Below are 22,149 nucleotides of genomic sequence, written 5' to 3' on the forward strand. Positions count from 1 at the left end.
TTTCCATCATTGTGGAATGATCTTTTGGACATTTCTTTTTCTAAAGATTGACTGATCTAGATTGGAGCAGATCACAAAGCTCTGGGACGTTGATTTAAGAAGATAGAGTTCATAGAATACCTGATGTATTTGAACTTAATGGGATAAGATTTACATAGTTACTGGAGACTTTGGAGGATAAGAGAGATAGTAATAAATATTATTAAGGGAAATCAAAAAGTATAAGAATAAAGATAAAAATAAACATTCATGGTATACTATATGGCTCAGTTGTCAAAAGCATTTATATAGTCATAATGTAAATACTGAAAATTGATCTAACAAATCACAAATTACTATTTAGGGGTGTTGGGGTTTTTTGTATGGGAAGTGTGTTTATGTTGGAGTTGAGATTGGGGTGTGTGAATGTATTTAAGAGCTAAATTCTCACCTTCCAAGTTCTAGCTATCTATGCCTAAAATGGAAAAATCAAGAAATAGAAATCAAGAGGTATAGTAAGTTACTTAGAGAAGTAGAAGTAAATACCGAAAATATCAGCTAAATGACTTCAAAATGGTTGCTTTTGGGGTGTAGAAAGTGTGTGTGTGTGTGTGTGTGTGTGTGTGTGTATGTGTGTATGTGTGTGTATCAGGAAAGTGGTCACAGAGCTGCTTTTTTTTTTTTCTTAAGTCTTATACGACTATTGTATTCTAAACAATGTTATGGATGACTTTGATTAAAAACAAGAAGTATACATTTAAAAAAATGAGGCCATGTCCAAAGTATAATCACTATCTACCACAAAACTAGCTGAACTTTATAAATCCTTCTCAGCCTGGAATGATCAGGACTATCTGTTAAAGGGCTATGCTAATTAGAAGATTAATGAAAAAGTCTCATACAGTTACTAAAATAATACAAAACAAATCACTGGTTAATTCAGTGGAAGTTTTGTGACTTTTGGCCTATATCAAGAAGTATATAAAGATGCAAATTTGTGTAAATAGCATACCGTATTTTAGTGTAGATAAGCTCAGAGAACACAATTGAGGTCACTATCATTAGTCACTATTTTTTTTTTTTTTTTTTGACACCCAAGACCATCCTTTATTGTAGTATTAGTTCATGGTAACTGCATGAAAAAACATTTCAGGAGGAATTTACAATTTCCAGCTTAAAGAACTTGCCCACCAACATAACCAATTTATGAAAGTCAATTCATTAAAAGGTATAGAACCTCTTGTTGGGCATGATGGCAAGGGACAAAGCTACAACTTGGCCTGTGCCTTTGGAAGCTGAGGCAGGAGGACCATCTGAGCCCAGGAGCCTGAGACCAGCCTGGGCAACATAGAGAATCCGTCTTAACAAAAAAAAAATTTTAGCCAGGTGTGCTGTGAGCTATAGTCCCAGCTACAAGGTGGGAGGATTGCTTAGGCCTGGGTGATTGAGGATGCAATGAGCTGTGATTGTGCCACCACACTCCAGCCTGGGCAATACAGCAAGACTGTCTCAAAAAAAAAAAAAAAAAAAACCAAAAAAACTCAAGAATGTAATGAATGATACCCAATGTGCCTTTTCTAGAAAAAGTTGCCAAATATATCTCTTGGATCTGCTGAGCATGTCCTCTGATACATAAGGCAAGCATGTTTCTACACCCAGTGTTGATGCCGGTTAGTTTTCAGAATCCAAACTGATGGCAGCTACTGGTCCTTGGGACTGACATCCTCTGGGAATATAACCTTCTCTTGGGCTGAGATGCTGCTGCCAGCTCTAAAACAGCACTCTGTTCTCAAAACCTCATGGCAGGCTCCTGTCTCCAATACTCAGCTGCCAAACATGATGCTGATTCTTCACGAATTTGCAACCTCGTGGCTACCCCATCTTCAGCACTCTGCAGTGGGTACGCAATCTTCATAACAACGGGAATGAAAAAAAGCCATTAGTCACTATTTTTGAAGTACTCATTGTTATTTGGCTTCAACTGTCAATTGCCTTGATCCAATTTGAAGACTTAATATTTTGGGGAAGAACAATCTAGTCAACAACTACTATAAATCAGTTTAGCCCACTACTGAAGGGATTTATGACCGATACCAGGAAGTGTATTTCTGATTTTTGTAATCTTCATTTGAGGTGATTTGTAATGGAAGCATTTTTTCTTGTCCACATTTACTCGTCAGCTTTCCTTGTGGCTTGCAGACCTTTTACTAGGGGCTATGTCCATGATCTTCCCTACTTTTTTGGACAGATTACTCACTTCCTGTTCACTAAAATTCAGATTTCTGGGCCTTTTAAGGTTATTTTAAGGAATAACAAACATTGTGAGGTAAAATTATAAGGATTGATAGTATAGCTAAAAGTGAAACCCAGCTGAATTTTTTGTTGGGAGAGTGTGATTATATTTTAAGGACTTGAGTCTGTCTAGGTGTGATTCTTGTCTTTGGGAAATGTGCAAAGGCATGTGAGAGTCCCGTACTACTCTGTGGCTACGTGAAATGTATCATTGGGAAACGAGATGGCTGCTTTGTTGAGGTGAAGTTCTAGCTATCTGAAAAACCACTTGCTTGCCAATAAGGGTTCTGTTTATTCGAGAGATAGAGTTGACTTCAGTGGAAACACAAAGATGATTTGTCATGGGTTCAGTTCTCAAAGCACCAAAAATCTAGTGGATGAGACAGAAAACCCACAACATCATAGTCGATAAGCTGTATTATTAGATAATCAAAATTCAGTTTTGTAAGTAATATATTTGAGGTATCAACAATAGCAGTCTTTGAAAGTGAGTAGTTAATTTTGCCTGGAGGGAGGTGTGACTGGGAAAGTGATATTTAAAAGTAGTTTTGAAGGGTAAGTAGTTTGTCAGTAAGAGAAGGGGGAAGGGAAAGAACATTCTTGGTAAACATGAATGGAATATAAATATATGCAGAAGGCAGAGAGTCATGAAAGTTTAGGGCATATTTGGAACTACATCCTGAGTAAGGTGGTGGGACTAAGAAGTAGGAGAAGTGAAGATGGAGGTCCCATTGCAAAGGATCTTAAGTGTCCTACTAAGAAGTGTGGCATTTTATTGGCCAGGAAGCTATCAAATAATTTTATGTAGAAGTAACATGATTAAATATTTTAGGGACATACTGTTGGGAGCACTTGGAAAATTGTATTTTAAAGTCAGGGAAGTCAATTAAAAGAGCTGTTTTAGTAGTTCAGGTGAATGAAGGACCAGAACTAGGAAAGCACCAGTAGGAGTGGAGAAGGGAACATCTGAGGGAGAGTTTCAGGTGGACAGAGTGTGGTAACTCCATAGTGTGTAGGGGGGGAGTGGAGGAACTAGTGATGAATCTGAATGGCTTTGGCTTGGGTGCTTAGGTATTGGTGGGAGGCTGTTAATTAAGATTGGGAATAGAAGAAGAGGAGTAGTTTGATAATACTTTAGTTCAATTTTGACATGGGCATATGTGTCCCTAAGGCATATATAAGTAGACATAACATAGACATGTAAGTTGGAGCACATGGAAGAGGTATGGATATTTATGTGGGCCCCAGAATACTTAAAGTAATTTTACAGCGTGGATGAGATCAGTCAAAACTGTTGTATAAAGTGAGTGTATTTGTGAATATTGGTATGAGGAAATGACACTGAAAACAGCCTAAAGTAACCAAACATTACTGGAGGGAGTATCCTGGCAAAAGGTAGTGTCTCCTGAGATGTGACCACTGATGACCTGAGAGTTAACAAGGAAATGTTGATCTGCTGAGAGATAAGAGGAAAGTTAGCTGAGGCTGCTAGCTGTCCATACAATATTTGTGGTTCATTTTCTATATTCTAGTCATTGGCCAGAGCTGCCCAGTCAGGGATTCTATTTTCCAGTCACTGTTACAACTACATGGGGCTGTGTGACTAGTTCTCTACAAAATAATGAAAAAGATGATGCCTGTGACTTTGCGTCAAAGTGGTTAAGATGCATTCCTTTTCCTCATCTATACAGAGGACTTTGAAGATGTAAGGGATGAGGAAGCCACAGGATAAAAGGAACTTGGTGGCCCTGGTGGACCACACTTCCCAGTATTTACATCCTTGTGTAGCCTGTTTGAATCTGGGCTGGCCCTATAACTTGCTTTAACCAGGAGAATGCATAACACTGTGCTCAGCCTTAAGAAGGCTGGCAGGTTCCACTTTGGCACTCTTAGAAGCTAGTCACCATGTAAGAAATACAACGACCTGGAGACTACTCTGAGGTGAAGAGACCCCAGCAGCTCCATTGAAGAGAACTGAGGCTCTGGCTGACAAGCCCAGCTGTTTCTTCCACCTGCAGCCGCTACAGACTGTCCCACTGTAGGAGTGAGGCCATTGGATCTTCTGCCATCCCAGTGCCCTAGCTGATGCCCTATGAGAGTTGTGATAAATAGGAAATAAATTTTAGTTCTAAGCCAGTATGTTTTGGGCTGGTTTTTAGGCAGCAGTAGGTAACTGAAGCAGTTCCTGCATGATTGTGAGGAGGAAACCATTCACTTCCCAAGAACGTGTAACTGTTAATTTGAGCAAAAAAGGAACTTTTATTATGTTAAACATTCCAGGTTTGGTTTGTTACGGCAGCTAGCATTGCCTTAACTAATTTATAGAGCATGAAGACTGTAATGAGAATACCTAGTGGTATATGACAGGTTCGCTCATCTGAGGATAATCTGAATTTCTGAATAATCTGAATCTGATAATCTGAATCTGAAATTCACTTTATGTATGTCTTCAATGGAGACAGTCACACACTGATGGCTTCATGAGGTGTTAAGTTTTAAGGGGAGAGAAGGCATATTCCTGGGTGGACAAAGAATGAATGGTGATTCTATGAGAAGAAGCAGCTGCTCAGTTGTGGCAGAATATCTGTTCTTGAATTCAATACATAGACCTGAATGGTGTCGCTGAAATTTATTCATTTATTAAAAAGTTGATCTTAAGTGCATATAGATAGGGAAAGGGAGGTGGGGGAAGTGTGAGAAAGAGCAAGAGGAAGAAATTGAGAGATAGTCATAGATATTTTGTAAGCTCTGTCCTCTTAGAACTTAGATTTTAGAAGGAGACATAGCAATGAATGGACAAGTAGATGATATGCTGTCAGATGATGTGAAGACAACCAAAGTAAATTAAAAGAATAGAACGTGTGGGACAGCAGGTACTATTTTAAACGGAATAGTTAGGGGAAGTCTGTCTGAATGAAGTGATGGAATAGTGAGATCAGGGAAGAAATTTTCAGGCAAAGAGCTGAAAATGCAGAAGCCCTGAGGCAGAAACAAGTTTGGGATACTTCAGAAATAGTAAGAGCAGTGTGGCCAGAGTATAGTGATTGATATGGATTAGGAGAGAGGCAGGGACTGTATCCTGAAAGGTTTTTTAGGCCAAAGAAAGAATTTGAATTTTTTTCTGGAGGTGATGGGAAACTATTGAAGGGTTTTGGGTATAGGAGTAACATCTGGTTTGTCTTTTAAAAAGGCAAATCTGGCTGCTCTGTGGGAAACTGGGTGCAGGGGTTCTGGGTGCTGCAGAGATGGCAGGGTTGAGTTCAGCTAGCTAAGAGGCTGTTGTAGAAGCCCTGGTGAGAGGTGACAGTAGCTTAGACAAGGGAGATGGGGTAGAGGTGGTAAGAAGTGATCATGTTTGAGATTAGTTATGAAGTGATTCCTGCAGGATTTCTGATGGATTGTACGTGGGCTGTGAAGGAAGAGTCAAACATGAGTTCCTAGAGTGGGCGAGTAGGGGCGAGGTTTACTAAAAAATTGGTAAACTAGGTAGAGTAGGTTTTGGGGCTGTCTGCAAAATCTGATTATAAATGGTTTATTGGAGTCACTTGTAAGTTGATATTTTGTTTTTACATTTTTAACAACTACCTGAGATATTCATATACCATACAATTCACCCATTTAAAATATACAATTCAGGCTGGGTGCGGTGGCTAATGCCTGTAATCCCAGCACTTTGGGAGGCTGAGGTGGGTGGATCACCTGAGGTTAGGAGTTTGAGGCCAGCCTGGCCAACACAGTGAAACCCCATCTCTACTAAAAATACAAAAAATTAACTGTGTGTGGTGCTGCACACCTGTAATCCCAGCTACTAGGGAGGCTGAGGCATGAGAATTGCTTGAACCCAGGAGGTGGAGGTTGCATTGAGCCAAGACGGCCCAGTGCACTCCAGCCTGGGCAACAGAATGAGACTCTGCCTCAAAAAAAAAAAAAAAAAAGGATACAATTCAGTTTTTAAAAATACATTCACAGAATTATGAAACCATTACCACAGCTAATTTTAGATAATTTTCATCCCTCCGCTAAAGAAACTCTGTTCATTAGCAGTCTCTCCCCATTTCCTCCTCACTCCTAGGCCCCAGCCCTCAACAACCACTAATCTATTTTATATGAATAATATGTGACTTTTTGTGTCTGACGTCTTTTGTTTAGCATAACATTTTTAAGTTTTATTCATATTGTAGCATGTATCAGCACCTCATTCCTTTTTATGACCAAATAGTATTACCTTGTATAGATACACCAGTTTTGTTATCAGTTGATAAATAACAGTTTGGGGTTGTTTCTGTTTTTTGTCATTGTTGCTATTTTGAACAATGCTGATACAAACAATTGTATACAAGTTGTTGTTTGGACATGTCTTCAAGTCTCCTGGAGTGTGTATGTAGTTGTGGAATTGCTGGGTCATATGGTAACTCTGTTTCGCCTTTTGAGAAACTGCCAAACTGTCTTCCATAGAGACTGTACCATGTTACATTCCCACCAGCAATGTGTGAGGGTTGCAGTTTCTCCACATCTTAGCCAACACTTGCTATTTGTCATGTTGATTATAGTTCACCTAGCAGATACGAAGTAGCTGTGCCATTGTAATTTTGATTTGCATTTTCCTAGTGGCTAAGAATGTTGAGCATCTTTTTGCGTGCTTATTGGCCATTTGTGTATCTTCTTTGAATAGAAATATTTCAAATAATTTGCCTTTTTTTTTTTTCCTTTGAGACGAGTTTTGCTCTGTCACCCAGGCTGGAGTGCAGTGGTGCAATCTCAGCTCACTGCAACCTCTGCCTCCTGGGTTCAAGTGATTCTCCTGCCTCAGCCTCTTGAGTAGCTGGGGTTATAGGTGTGTGCCACCATGCCCAGCTAATTTTTGTATTTTTAGTGGAGACGGGTTTTGCCATGTTGGCCAGGCTGGTCTTGAACTCCTGACCACAGGTGATCCGCCCACCTTGGCCTCCCAAAGTGTTGAGATTACAGGCGTGAGCCTCCGCACCTAGCCATCGTTTGCCATTTTTAATTGGGTTGTTTTAAAAACATTTTTCCCAGCCTTATTGTGATATAACTGACATACGAAAACCTGCCCATATTTAAAGTTTAAAATTGTGCTTTGACATATATATATATATATATAGCTATGAAACCGTCACCACAATCAAGATAATAAACGTATCTGTAATCTTGTCTTTGCCCTTTTGTAATCTATTCCTCTCTCCCATTTGTTCCCGAGGAAACACTTTGCTGCCTATTAGTGTAGATGAGTTTGCTTTTTCTAGGATTTTATATAAATAAGGACATACAGTATATACTCTTTTTGGCAGTTGGGTGGAGGGGGCAGGGTCTGGGTTCTTTCAGCACATTTTGAGATTCATCCGGTTATAATTCATAGACCATAGACTTAACTTTTTTACGGTGTAGAATTCAGTAACTTTTAGTATATTCATATATTTATACAGCTATCACCACTATCTAATTCCTGAACATTTTCATCACCTCAGAAAGAATCCCTGTACTAATTGGCAATCACTTCCCATTTCCTTTACCCCACAGTCCCTTGAAACCACTAATCTAGTTTCAGTCTGGGTTGTCTTTTTTTTCTTTTTGAGTTGTAAGAGCCCTTCATATGTGTTAGATACAAGACCCTTGTCAGATACATACTTTGGAAATGTTTTCTCCCATTCTGTGAGTTGTCTTACTTTCTTGATGATGTTCTTTGAAGCCCAGAAGTTTTTAATTTTGATGAGGTCTAATTTATCTACTTTTTCTTTTGTCACTTGTGCTTTTGGTGTTATATCTAAGAAGGCTCTGCCTAACCCAAGGTGACAAAGGCTTGCACCTATGTTTTCTTCTAAGAATTTGAGTAGTTTTAGATCTTATATTTAGGTTTAGAATCCATTTGCAGTTAAAATTTGTATATGATTCTAGGAAGGTACCTGACATCATTATTTTGCATTTGGATATCTAGTTGTACTAGCAGCATTCGTTAAATATATGATTTTCCCCCATAGAATTGTCTTGGCACCCTGTTGAAAATCGATTGACCATAAATACGACAGTTTATTTCTGGACCCTCAGTTCTATTTCTTCGATCTGTGTATGTGTTCCCATGCCAGTAACATACTGTCCTGATTACTCTAGCTTTGTAGTAAGTTGAAATTTGGAAGTGTGAATCAGTCTTGACAAGTTCTTTGTCAAGATTATTTTGGCTATTTGGGCTCCTTATTTTCCTGTGTGTTTGGGATGAACTTGACAATTTTTTGCAAAACAATTCGCTAGGATTTTGAGTCTGTAGGTTGTATTGGGAAATATGGACATCTTAGCATATTAAGTTTTTAGATCCATGAACATGAGATGTCTTTCCATTTATTTTAGGTGTTCTCTAATTTCTTTTAACAATGTTTGTAATCTCTATTTTACAAGTTTTGTATGTCTGTTGTTAAATTTATTTTTTTTTTGATGGTATTATGAATGGTTTTCTTAATTCCATTTTTTGGATTGTTCATTGCTAATGTATGGAAATACAAATGATTTTTATATATTGATCTTGTATCCTGCAACCTTGCTGAACTTATTAGTTTTAATAGTTTTGTTTTTTAAGTGGATTCCTTAGGATTTTCTATATGTAAGATCATGTTACCTGCAAATAGAGACTGTTTTGCATTTAGCTTCCTGATCTTGAATGCCTTTTCTTTCTTTTTCTTGCCTAATTATTCTAGCTAGATCCTCTAGTACAATGTCGAATGCAAGTGGTGAGAGTAAATATCCTTGTCTTTTTCCTGATCTTAGGAGGAAATATCCAGTGGTTCACCATTATCATGTTAATTGTGGTTTTTTTGTAGATGCCCTGTATTAGGTTGAGGAAGTTGAGTATTTTTATCATGAAAGGTTGGGTTTTGTCAAATGCTTTTCTCCAGCTATTGAGATGATCAAGTAGATTTTGTTTTATTTACATTCAGATGAGCTCTTTCATTCTTGATTTTGAAGTCTCATGCTTTATAGAGGTTAAAGATAGACATTAGTAGTCATCAGCATTTGGATAAATGGCAGAAGTCTCGGGGGGTGAATAACAATACTCAGAGCACATAGAAAAATGTGGAATTTTGAGGAATATAAACAATCTGACATGTGCAATGCTAAATTAAATGTAATCTGAGCTAGTAAATTTAATGAAAACTTTACCTAAGACAGCAGGTTATAGTTTTTGCTTTACTAGGTAAATCCACAGCTTTTGGTGGATCTTAAAAGTCCCTGATAATATGGAAAGTTTTTCTGCTCTTTATTTGATTGCATTTGTATGAGTCAGACCCTGGAGAGCAGAAGTATTAATATGTAAAGTGTAGGTGAAGGAAGAGAACCAGTATGATTTTCTGATTTTCTGAAAGGAACATGTACACGGCAAGTAAAAAGTAGAAGAAATTTAAATGTTGTGAACACACTGCTTGTTCCATAAACTGGCCATTTTAACACTAGTCTGAGATACTGGAATTTCCCTTTACTAGAAGGAATGTTTCTGTGAAAATAGAAAAAAAAAATCAATTTATGAGAAACTTTCTGCATTTCAGTAGTATTCTTTTGTAAGGAGCCTGAAGCATGTAGAGTAATGAACAACCATAGATCCTCAGACTTTGTATTGAGAACTAGAACTAGACAGTGCTTTCTCTTCTCATTCATTTTTGCTTTGTACTTCAAACTTGACTACCACTACTTATAATGTGTGTTAATTTCATGATCACTGCTATTGTTACTCTGAAAACCCTTCAATTTCAAGCTTGTTGATGAGACTTACCGGAAAGGGGTCCAAGAGAGGGTTTTTGGGTCTTGCACAAGAAAGAATTCAGGGCAAGTCCATAAAGTGAAAGCAAGTTTATTAGGAAAGTAAAGGAATAAAAGAATGGCTACTTCACAGAGCAGCCCCAAGGACTGCTGGTTGCCCATTTTTATGATTATTTCTTGATGATATGCTAAACAAGGGGTGGATTATTCATGCCTCCCCTTTTCAGACCATATTGGGTAACTAACTTCCTGATGTTGCCATGGCATTTGTAAACTGTCACGGTGCTAATGGGAGTGTAGCAGTGAGGACAACCAGAGGTCACTCTCATTGCCATCTTGGTTTTGGTGGATTTTAGCTAGCTTCTTTACTGCAACCTGTTTTATCAGCAGGGTGTTTATGACCTGCATCTTGTGCCAACCTCCTGTCTCATCCTGTGACTTAGAATGCCTTAACTGTCTGGGAATGCAACCCAGTAGGTCTCAGCCTCATTTTACCCAGTTCCTATTTAAGATGGAGTTGTGCTAGTTCAGACGCCTCTGACAAGATTGTTAGATTTGTACAAGAAATCTAGACCCTTAGAAATAGCCTAACTAAATGTCAGCAATTAAGATCTAAGTATATTGGCTGGGTGCAGTGGCTCACGCTAGCACTTTGGGAGGCTGAGGTGGGGCAGATCACCTGAGGTCAGGAGTTCAAGACCAGCCTAGTCAACATGGTGAAACCCCTGTCTCTACTAAAAATATAAAAATTAGCCAGGTGTGGTGGCGGGCGCCTGTAATCCCAGCTACTTGGGAGGCTGAGGCAGGAGAATTGCTTGAACTCAGGAGGTGGAGGTTGCAGTGAGCTGAAATCGTGCCATTGCCCTCCAGCCTCGGCAACAAGAGTGAAATTCCATCTCAAAGAAAAAGAAAAAAGAAAAAAAATAAAAATATCTAAGTATATTACCATATGCATTACCTATTCTAAATTTAAATTAGTCGGTAGTCTCCGAGATTGTTCCAGAAAGTTATGTAAGTAATCCAATTCAGTCATAAATAGTTCATATTACTTGGTTGAACTGAAAAAAGTTGTTATATTGATCAACTCATTAAATGATATGATTGGTAAGACAATTTGTGAGATGTTTGACATTTTGTTTCTTGTTTGAACTACATTATTGGAGTTATCCAAAATCATATGAATAATCTGAGAATAATAGATTATTTTATTTGAGGCAAAAATGATAGAATAATGACTGATAACTATGAATTCTAAAATTAACAGGAAGTATGACACACCACCACGTTCCCTCAACTTGTAAACTACTTTGATATATTAAAGGAGTTAATACATCTATTGGAATGGTCAAAACCCAGATATAGAGCAGGGTTCTTAAAAGACAAATCAGCATAGCTGTATAATAAGGAGAGAGATATATAGAAACTACAATTTTTTTCTCCTGTTTAACTTTAAACATACAAAATGTATTCAGCATTGTGTCTACAGGAAATTTTATCCATGTCTAAGACAGATGTTTCCAATTTGCCCCAATTTATAGTCCTTAAAAATTTGGAGAACTAATTCACTTCTTTACTATCATCAAGTAGATAAAAATGAAATGGTACTCATTAGGAAAAATGTAGAGGGAAAATATGAATGTTTAAAAAAATACAGATCAGAGACATCCTCAAAGAAAAAAAAAGGATACTCAGGTACTAAGGTTGGAACGATAGTCTTCAAATACTCTTCAAATTTGAAATTTTAATAGTTGATGAGTTTTAGAGTTGCATGAGTCTATAGACAGTGATGGTATATATATAATACATATAGTGAAGTATATATTTTAGAATATGGTACTGAGCTATTTGTCCTATATTTGATGATACTACTAGCAAACATAAAATACATAGCTCCTTTCATTATCACATTATACATTGTAATGTCTAATAGTAGCTGAAAAACACTTTATATTATAACATTTATATATTTAACGTTTTTTGATATAGAAGAAAACTTTTTTTAGAAAGACTGTTAACTCATGTCACTAAATGTATGTATATTTTTTAATGTGAGAAATTATTGGGTTTCTGTTCTTATTACTGCAGGAAGCATATGTGCCTCTTTTCTTACCCAAAGTTACCAATTGCCAGTTCTTGATACAATGTTTCTAAGAAAGAAATACAGAGGTAAAGATTTTGGGCTTCACATGCTGGAGGACTTTGTTGATTCCTTTACAGAAGATGCGCTTGGCTTGCGGTATCCACTGTCTTCTCTCATGTACACAGGTAAATGGACTAAGTTAAAAAATAATAAACTTGTCTTTGTGTCACTTCCGACTTATTTCTTCAAAATACGGTAAATGTGTATATATCAGTATCACATAAATTTGGAACCTTAGGCTCTCTGGAACTTACTTTGGCAAATGTGCCCTTATGTATTTGTTTTCTCGGGGTTTGGCAGTCTTAAAAAACTATAAATGTAATTCATATACCATACAATTGCTGGGCACAGTGGCTCACACTTGTGATCCCAGCACTTTGGGAGGCTGAGGCGGGCGGATCACCTGAGGTCAGGAGTTCGAGACCGGCCTGGCCAACATGATGAAACTGTATCTTTACTAAAAATAAACAATTAACTGGGCGTGGTGGCACGTGCCTGTGATCCCAGCTACTTGGGAGGCTGAGGCAGGAGGATTGCTTGAATCCGGGAGGCAGAGGTTGCAGTGAGCCAAGATCATGCCACTGCATTCCAGCCTGGGTGACAGAGCAGGACTCCATCTAAAAAAAAAAATCCAAAACCAAACAAAACAACATATGCCATAATATTTGCCCTGTTAAAAGTGTACAATTCAGTGGTTTTTAGTATATTCATAGTTGTTCAATCATAGCCAGCAGTTCCAGAGCATTCTTATCACTCCAAAAAGAAACCCTGTACCAATTCGCAGTCACCATCCATTTCCCCTTCATCCTGTAGCAACCACTAATCTGTTTTCTGTCTCTGTAGTTTTACTCATTCTGGACATTTTTCATGTAAATGGAATCATACAGCATGTGGCTTTTTGTGTCTGGCTTCTTTCACTTAGCATGTTTTTAAGGTTCATTCATGTTGTACATAAATTAGTACTTCATTTCTTTTTATGACTGCATAATATTCCATTGTATGGCTGTACCACAACTTGTTCTAAAGTGATTGCTGCATTTTACATTCCCATAAGCAATATTATATGAGGGTTACAATTTCTCCACATCTTCATCCTCACCAACATTTGTTATTATCTGTGTATTTTATTACAGCCCTCCACATCCTCACCAACATTTGTTATCTGTATATTTTATTACAGGCATCCTAGTGGATGTGCAGGGGCATCTCATAGTTTTGCTTTGCTTTAATGTTGAACATCTTTTCATGTGCTTAATGGTCATTTGTATATCTTCTTTGGAGAAATCTGTTCAGATCCTTTGACCATTTTGGGGGGGTTATTTGTTTATGGTAGCTTTTAAAATTAACAAAAAATGAATTTCAGACATACAAAAAGAAATAAAGAAGCTGGGAATGGTGGCATATGCCTGTTATCTCAGTTACTCCAAAGGCTGAGGTGGGAGGACTGCTTGAGTCCAGGAGTTTGAGACCAGTCTGGGCAACATAGTGAGACCTCACCTCAATTAAAAAAAAAAAAAAGTTTAAAAAGTAAGGCATTGGCTGGGCATGGTGGCTCACGCCTGTAATTGTAGCACTTTAGGAGCCCGAGGTGGGTGGATCGCTTGAGCTCAGGAATTCGAGACCAGCCTGGACAACATGGTAAAACCCCATCGCTACAAAAATTACAAAAAAAATTAGCTGGGTGTGGTGGCTTGTGCCTGTAGTCCCGGTTACTTGAGGGGCTGAAGTGGGAGAATTGCTTGAGCCCAGGAGGTGGAAGCTGCAGTGAGCCGAGATTGCACTACTGCACTTCAGCCTGGGTGACAAATTGAGAGCTTACCTCAAAAAAATAAAAAGAAATAAAAATAAGATATCAAATACTCATGTACTATGTCAGCATGTACCATCCATGAGAAATGGCTTGTTGCCAATATGGTCGAAGCCTTCTATGTACTTCTACCCAATTAGACTCACTCCCCTTCCCTGGGATGAGTACTGTACCTAACTTGGCTTTATTTTTCTCATACATTTATTAGACTTGTAATACATACGTGTGTATTCTCAAACAATATGTCAGGTTGCTTTATATATTTAAAAACTATAAATACATACTGTATGAATTCTACAGTTTGCTTTCTTTACTCATCTTTATATTTGTGAGATTCATCCATATGGATTCGTATAGTTCCATTTATTGTCAATGCCGTATTCCATTTTATGGACATATCACTTGGTGATTTAAAACCATTAGTGGGTTTGTTTTTGCATTTGTGTAAAGGTATACAACTACTCAATGAAGTAAGATTTAATTCTGGATAGTAATTAACCTAGAAACTCTTATAAAGTATAATTTACTATTGATTTCAGTCTAACAGTTGACATTTATTTCCACTGAAAAAATATTTTTATTCCAAATCTTCTGCACCTTCTTTAATACCAAAAGCAATCCAGAAAACAGGAACCAAGTACAGAATTAGATGCCCATCTTGAATCATATTTTCTCTCTAAATCCATACATGAGAGTGGGATGGGCATTGTGTGTCCTTGGGTAGTCCTAAAATGCATTACCCCCTAATTACTGCTTTACTGAATTTGAGGAGAGATGCAAAGACATCCACTGCAGGCAGAATCCCTTAGCACTTACTCTCTTCTGTGATTCTAATGATAAATAAATTGAATACCAAATGATTTACAGATGATTATCAGCTAATTTCTATCTTCCTATAAAGCCTTAGCACTTTGGAAGGCCGAGGAGGGCAGATCACTTGAGGCCAAGAGTTCAAGACTAGCCTGGCCAACATGGTGAAATTCCATCTCCATTAAAAATGCGAAAATTAGCTGGGCATGGTGGCACATGTCTGTAATCCCAGCTACTCAGAAGGCTGAGTCACCAGATTTTGCTTGAGCCTGGGAGGCAGAATTTGTGGTGAGCCAAAATTGTGCCACTGCACTTCAACCTGCATGACAGAGCGAGACTCTGTCTGAAGGAAAAAAAAAAAAAAAAAAAAAAAAATCCAGGCCTAGTGGTGTGCGCCTGTAGTCCCAGTTACTCGAGAGGCTGAGGCAGGAGGATCACTTGAGTACAGGAGTTCAAGGCTGCAGTGAGCCACTGCACTCCAGACTCAGGGAAAGAGCCAGATCCTGTTTCAAAAAACAAACAAACAAAAACAAATATCTGTTAAGTTATAATTTACATACAATAATATGTACTGGTTTTTTTTTTTTTTTTTTGAGACGGAGTCTCGCTGTGTCACCCAGGCTCTGGAGTGCAGTGGCACAAACTCGGCTCACTGCAAGCTCTGCCTCCCGGGTTCACACCATTCTCCTGCCTCAGCCTCCCGAGTAGCTGGGACTACAGGTGCCCGCCACCACGCCTGGCTAATTTTTTTGTATTTTTAGTAGAGACAGGGTTTCACTGTGTTAGCCAGGATGGTCTCGATCTCCCGACCTCGTGATCCACCCGCCTCGGACTCCCAAAGTGGTAGGATTACAGGCGTGAGCCACCGCGCCCAGCCTACATGTACCGTACACAAAAGTGTACATTTTTGATGACTTCTGACAAACATATGGACCCTTGCTACTGTAGACGCAACCTAGATAGATAATAACTTTGTTTCCAAAAGTTCCCGTTGTGCACCAGTCCCCCGGCTTCCTTCCCTTCCAAACTCTCACTCCAGGCAAGCACTGATGTGCTTTCTGTCAGTACCACTTAGATTTTTCTAGAGTTTCATGAAAAATGGAAATATATGGTATCTCTACTTCTATGTCTGGCATCTTATTTTTGAGGCTCATTGATGTTGCATGTCTCAGTACTTCATTCCTTTTTAAATTTTTTATTATTTTGCTGAGTATTCCTCCCTTTGATTATACCACAATTTATTTGCCTGTTGATAGACATTTGGGTTTTTTCCTTTCTTGGCTATTATGAATAAAGCTGCATGAAAATGTCTTTGTATGATGGACGTTTGTTTTCATTTCTTTGTAGCGAATACCTAAGAGTGTCATTACTGGGTTTTATGATTGTGTTTAACTTTGAGAAGTTGCAAAACTATTTGCTAAGTAGTTATGTCATTTCGCATTCCCGTTAGTATAAGTATGTGGAAGTTCTGGTTGCTCTGTGTACTCACCAACACTTGGTTTTGTCAATCTCTTTAATTTTAATCATTCCTAGTAGTAAGTGGAAAGCACTCATTATGTGGTTTCAATTTATGTTTTCCTGAAGACTAAAGATTTTTGAGTATCTCTTCATGTAATTACTGGATAATCATCTACCCTAAAAAAGGGTAGAACAAGTAAAGTGTTTGTTCACATCTTTTGCTTATGTTGTATTGAATTGCTTGCCTTCTTACTGAGTTATGAGTTATGTTTTTTTTTTGAGACGGAGTCTCGCTCTGTCACCCAGGCTGGAGTGCAGTGGCACAATCTCAGCTCACTGCAAGCTCCGCCTCCCATGTTCACGCCATTCTCCTGTCTCAGCCTCCCAAGCAGTTTGGACTACAGGTGCCTGCCACCACACCTGGCTAATTTTTTGTATTTTTTTAGTAGAGATGGGGTTTCACTGTGTTAGCCAGGATGGTCTCGATCTCCTGACCTCGTGATCCGCCCACCTCGGCCTCCCAAAGTGCTGAGATTACAGGCGTGAGCCACCACACCCGGCCGAGTTATGAGTTCTTTATGTATCCTGGATATGAGTTGTTATATGTGTGTATTGTTAATTCTTTCTCATGGCCTTTTCATTTTCTTTAGTCCATGTGCATTTTTTGCAAGTAAGTTTTGAAATTATTTAGTTTACATCTCCCATCCTACTGTTTATTCTTTATTTGTCCCATTTGTTCTTTCTCCTTTTTTCTTTCCTTTTGGAAGTATTTATCAGTGTTCTATTTTATCTCAACAGTTGGTTTATTAGCCATGTCTTTTTGTTTTGTTTTGTGGCCTGTTGTGTTGGTTTTCTCCAGCTTCTTCCTTCCTTTTAGTTTTGGAAACTAAACCCAGAACATATGAGAAATATTTTCAAATATACAGGGAAAAAAATGATAGACTAGTGTCCTAATTTCTGTACCAAGTCTAGATTGAACAAATGTGAAGATTTTGCCATATTTGTTTTAGTGTAAGGGAGAACTAAATACAATATTTATTGATTGTAATAAAAGATACAATTGATGTTCTTTTTGAACCCTTCCCTAATACCACTCTGCTTTCTCCTTTCCTCCCCAGAGATAATTGCACTCCTGAAGTTAGTGTTTATTTTCCTACTTATGGTTTCATATTTATGTCTGTAAACATTATAAAATATTATTTAGTGTGCTTTCTTAGTTTTTAAACCATTTTTTGTTGTAAAAAATTATACATAATACCTTATTTGTAGGTGAACAGTTCAGTGGCTCTTATGCACAGTGTTTTGTACCCATCACCACTGTCTATATCCAAAGCTTTTCAATCATCTGCAACATCAACTTTCTCCCCATTAAACAATTAACTCCCCTTTTCCCCTACCCCCATCTTCTGGTAGGTAACCTGTTTTCTGCTTTCTGTCCCTATGAATTTGCCCATGCTAGCTACCTCATCTAAATGGAATCATACAATATTTGTTTTTCTGTGTCTGGCTTACTTCACTAAACATAATGTCTTTGAGGTCCATCATGTTGTAGCATATACAGTATCAAAATTCCATTCCTTTTTATGGCTGGATAGTATTCTTTTGTTTGAATATACAGTATTTTGTTTTGCCATTCATCTATTGATGGACAGTTAGGTTGTTTCTACCTTTTGGCTATTGTGAATAATGCTTCAGTGAATGTTGGTGTACAGATACCTGTTTGAGTCTCTGCTTTCACTTCTTTTGAATGTATACCTGAGGATGAAATTGGTGGGTCATACGGTAATTCTGTGTTTCATTTTTTGAGGAACTGTCAAACTGTTTTCCACTGTGGCTGTACCTCCTCCTCCTGGGTTCAAGTGATTCTCCTGCCTCAGCCTCCTGAGTAGCCACCATGGCCGGCTAATTTTCTGTATTTTTAGTAGAGATGGGGTTTCACCATGTTGATCAGGCTGGTCTTGAACTCCTAATCTCATGATCTGCCTACCTTGGCCTCCCAAAATGCTGGGATTACAGGCGTGAGCCACTGTGCCTAGCCTTATTTAGTGTGTTTTTAAACTTTTTATACGTGGCATCATTTTGTTCATTTACTGGCCCACATTTTTACTGAGCATTTTTAAAAGAGTTATCAATGTTGATTTAGGTAGCCATAATTCATTTGTTTTAAATACTACACAGTATTTTTATTACATACATATTACAGTTTATTCATATATTTCCCTACTGTTGGGCACTTAGGTTGTGTCCGGTCATCCTAGTTTAAAAGTAGTCCTGTAATGAATGTTACAAATGTTTTTTGCATATGTACAGATGGCCCTTGACTTATGATGGTTTGGCTTTTGATTTTATGATGGTACAAAAGTGATACTCATTCAGTAGAAACAGTCATTTGAATTTTTATCTTTTCTTTTGCTAATGATATGTGGTATGATACTCTCTCATGAAGCTGGGCAGTGGCTGCCAATCACAGCTCCCAGTCAGCCAGGTGATCGCAAGGGCAACCAACCAATACTCTACAGAGTACTGTATTCAATAAAGTATGTGAAATATTCAACAGTTTATCATAAAATAGGCTTTGTGTTAGATGATTTTGCCCGGCTATAGGCTGAAGGCTGGGTTCCGAACTGTAAGTGTTCAGAACACATTTAAGGTAAGTGAGGCTAAGCTATGATGTTTGATAGGTTAGGTGTAGTGAATGCATTTTTGACTTAGTGGTATTTTCAATTTATGATGGGTTTATCAGAATGTAACCCCAGTGTAAGTCAGGGAGCATCTGTATAAGGAATTAGGGTTTATACCTAGAAGTAGAATTGGATCATAAAAGTCTCTTCAACTTTACTGTTGCAAAATTATTATCCCACCAGCAGAGTGTGTGTTTCCATTTCCCTTATTCTTCTTGGTGCTTGTCATATCCTGCAGGTGTGAAAATCATATCTTATCTTTCCTTGGCAGCTAGTGAGGTTTATCATCTTTATCTTTGTTTATTGACCACTCAGATTTCATTAGGTGTGAAATTCCTGTTCATAGTCTCTGTCAGTTTTTCTTTGGGATAACTTTGTCTTTTGAATTCAATTTCAGAAATTCTTTATATATTCTGAGTACTAATTGTTTGTTTTACTCTAAATATCTCCTAATCTGTGTCTTTCTGGTATCATTTTCATGTAGAATGGTGCAGTTCAATACAGTAATCACTAATTTAAATATAAGTTTAAGTTCAGTTCCTCAGTAGTCACATGTGGCTAGTGGCTACTGTATTGGACAGTGCTGGTAATAGGACATGTCTATCATCACAGAAAGTTCTGTTGCACAGTCCTGATATACTAGGTTTTAAATCTTAATAGATCATAATTTTTCATCATGGACTGTGATTTTTGTGTCTTTTGTAAGGAATCCATCTGAACCCTAATGTCCTAGAGGTATTCTCCTATGTTTTCTTTTAAACATTTTGTTTTTCACATTAGGTCTTAGAATTTGTTTAGAATTTATGTTGATGTGAGGTCAGGATCTGACTTTATTGCTTTTTTATATGGATTTTTATTTCAGCACCATTATTTTAGTAGTTTATCCATTCTTTGCTGAAGTGTAATGCCTTTTCTGTCATTTGGCAAGTTGTAGTGTATGTGTGGTTCTTTCCTAGTGGAGTTTCTTTGTGACTTATTTGTGGATTTTTTGTTTGTTTGTTTTTTGGTATTTTTCTTCTCCTTCTCCCTCCCACTCCCAGTCCGTTTATATATCCTTCTGTCAATACTAGGTTGTTTCAATTACTATGGTTTTAAATGCTTGGTTTCAAATACTTGGTACTTGTTTCAAATACTTGGTATCTACTTGGACAAGTCTCTATCCTTATTTTTCTTCTTCAGAATTGACCTGAATATTATTTCTTTTTTTTTTTTTGGAGCTTTTAAATTCATGTATAATAGTTGTACATACTGAATATTTTCTTATCCTTTGTTCTTTCATTTTTGAATTTGGGATCAAGTTTTGTTAAGTTTCATTAAAAAATAAGTTGTGTTGGGATTTGTTTGGAATTGCATGGAATTTATAGATCAATTTGATGAGAACTGGTATTTTTATACTATTGAGTCTGACAGTCTTTTTATTCAGTTTTTCTATGTCCCTCCGTAACATTTAATCATTTTTTTCTTTAAAAGCAAAGCACTTTTTTTACAAAAATTGGCCAGGCATGGCGGTGGGTGCCTGTAATCCCAGCTACTCAGGAGACTGAGGCAGGAGAATTGCTTGAACCTAGGAGGCGGAGGTTGCAGTGAGCTGAGATCGCGCCACTGCATTCCAGCCTGGGTGACATAGCAAGACTCCGTCTCCAAAAAAAAAAAAAAAAAGCGAAGCACATTTTTAAAGGATTTTTATTGTTCAGTCGTGTTAAAACTTTTATTTGGGATTTTTATTTAGAATTTTTATTTATAAATGAAACTACTGTATACTTGAGTTGTGTTGCTGGTGTTTTGGTATCAAGGTTATGCTAGCCCCGTTAAGTGAGTTGGGAAGCTTACTTTTCAACTCCTGTTTTTCAAAACAGTGGATATTTGGGATTTCTAGAAAATTCTAAATGTGTTTTTCAGCTTGCAAGCAATACTTTGAGAAGTATCCAGGAGACCATGAACTCCTTTGGGAAGTTGAAGGTGTTGGACACTGGTACCAGCGAATACCAGTCACCAGAGCATTACAAAGAGAAGCACTTAAAATTCCAGGTAAGAGTGTTTTCAGTTTGAACATAAGTTCAGTTTATTTATTTTTGGTAGCCTGTCCTTGCTGGCCCATAAGTCCAGTTTAAAAAGCAGAGGCTAATAATGGTTGTGTCTTAGAGTCCAGAGTGGTGGTGTATTATAATGTGATTGTTCTAGTAACAGACTCTCTTGTCTAAGGTTTGAATTTTGGTAATGTATTAACTTTTGAGTCCTTAGTAACAAGGAGACCTAGAACAGCCCAGTAGGAATTGGTGGGTAAGAAATAAACGTAGATTACTCAAACGGCATAGAATAGGCACCAGGGGGTCCAAAGTACCCCTTAATCTCATGCACTTCTCCCCAAAGCTACTAAATACTTAAAATAACTATTTAACATTGTATATAATGGCAATGTTGCATTATAGGATATTGGTGAAGAGAACATCTCACACCTAGATTTTCGTGACCCTTCTGTCCAGGCTGCTCTTCAGAGCTTTTAGGAAAATCAGTACAATGTTAGAGTTAAAACCAAATACTGATTCGGTTACAGTTTTTAAAATTCTTCTATACGCAGCACTTTCTCAAAATGAACCTAAAAGACCTATGTCTGGAGAATATGGTCCTGCATCTGTTCCAGAATATGAAGCAAGAACTGAAGACAATCAGTCTAGTGAGATGCAGCTAACTGTAGGTACACTGTCTATATGTTTATTGTTGTAAATAAAATTTTTGTGTTTTTAAAAAATAGATACAGGTTATATTTGAGTTTTAAATGTCATAGTTCATTCAACAAAGCTATGTAATTTCTACTGTGTTAGTTTTCCTGGCATCTTCTGTTAATATTACTAAGGACTTTAATTTTCTTTGAAAAATAATTTTAATGATGTTAAAAGTATGAGCTAATTTAAAGGTAATTTAGAATAAACATAAAATAATATAGAAGAAAATAAAAATCTATAATCCCACTATTCAGATATAGCCACTGTTAAAATTTTTGCATATATATTTAATATCTCATATTATAAAGCATGTATCTGTATATATTGTATTTTTATTTTTATTCTCTTGGATTGCTTCTAACTGCTGTTCTCCATTAATGTAATATGGGAAGCATTTTCTATGGCATTAAATCATTAAAATGTGATTGTTACATAGCAGCACACTATTCTATTATCTATTTTATGTAACTATCATTATTTGTTTCCTTAACGTAGGAT

General features: G+C 37.4%; 1 protein-coding gene across 13 annotated transcripts in view; it reads left to right on the plus strand.

The window, feature by feature from the left end:
- The window catches only part of FAM169A (family with sequence similarity 169 member A), an 89,766-nt gene that overhangs the window by 41,746 nt on the left and 25,871 nt on the right, over nucleotides 1-22,149 (plus strand). For all 13 annotated transcript variants that reach the window (XM_517703.9, XM_063810369.1, XM_063810371.1 and 10 more), the window contains 3 exons: nucleotides 12,118-12,297; nucleotides 20,828-20,956; nucleotides 21,507-21,619. In XM_517703.9, the coding sequence (XP_517703.7) occupies nucleotides 12,118-12,297; nucleotides 20,828-20,956; nucleotides 21,507-21,619 (422 nt within the window). The remainder of the gene's footprint in view (nucleotides 1-12,117; nucleotides 12,298-20,827; nucleotides 20,957-21,506; nucleotides 21,620-22,149) is intronic.

This window comes from Pan troglodytes, chromosome 4 (assembly GCF_028858775.2).
Source record: "Pan troglodytes isolate AG18354 chromosome 4, NHGRI_mPanTro3-v2.0_pri, whole genome shotgun sequence".
Classification (NCBI taxonomy): Eukaryota; Metazoa; Chordata; class Mammalia; order Primates; family Hominidae; genus Pan; species Pan troglodytes.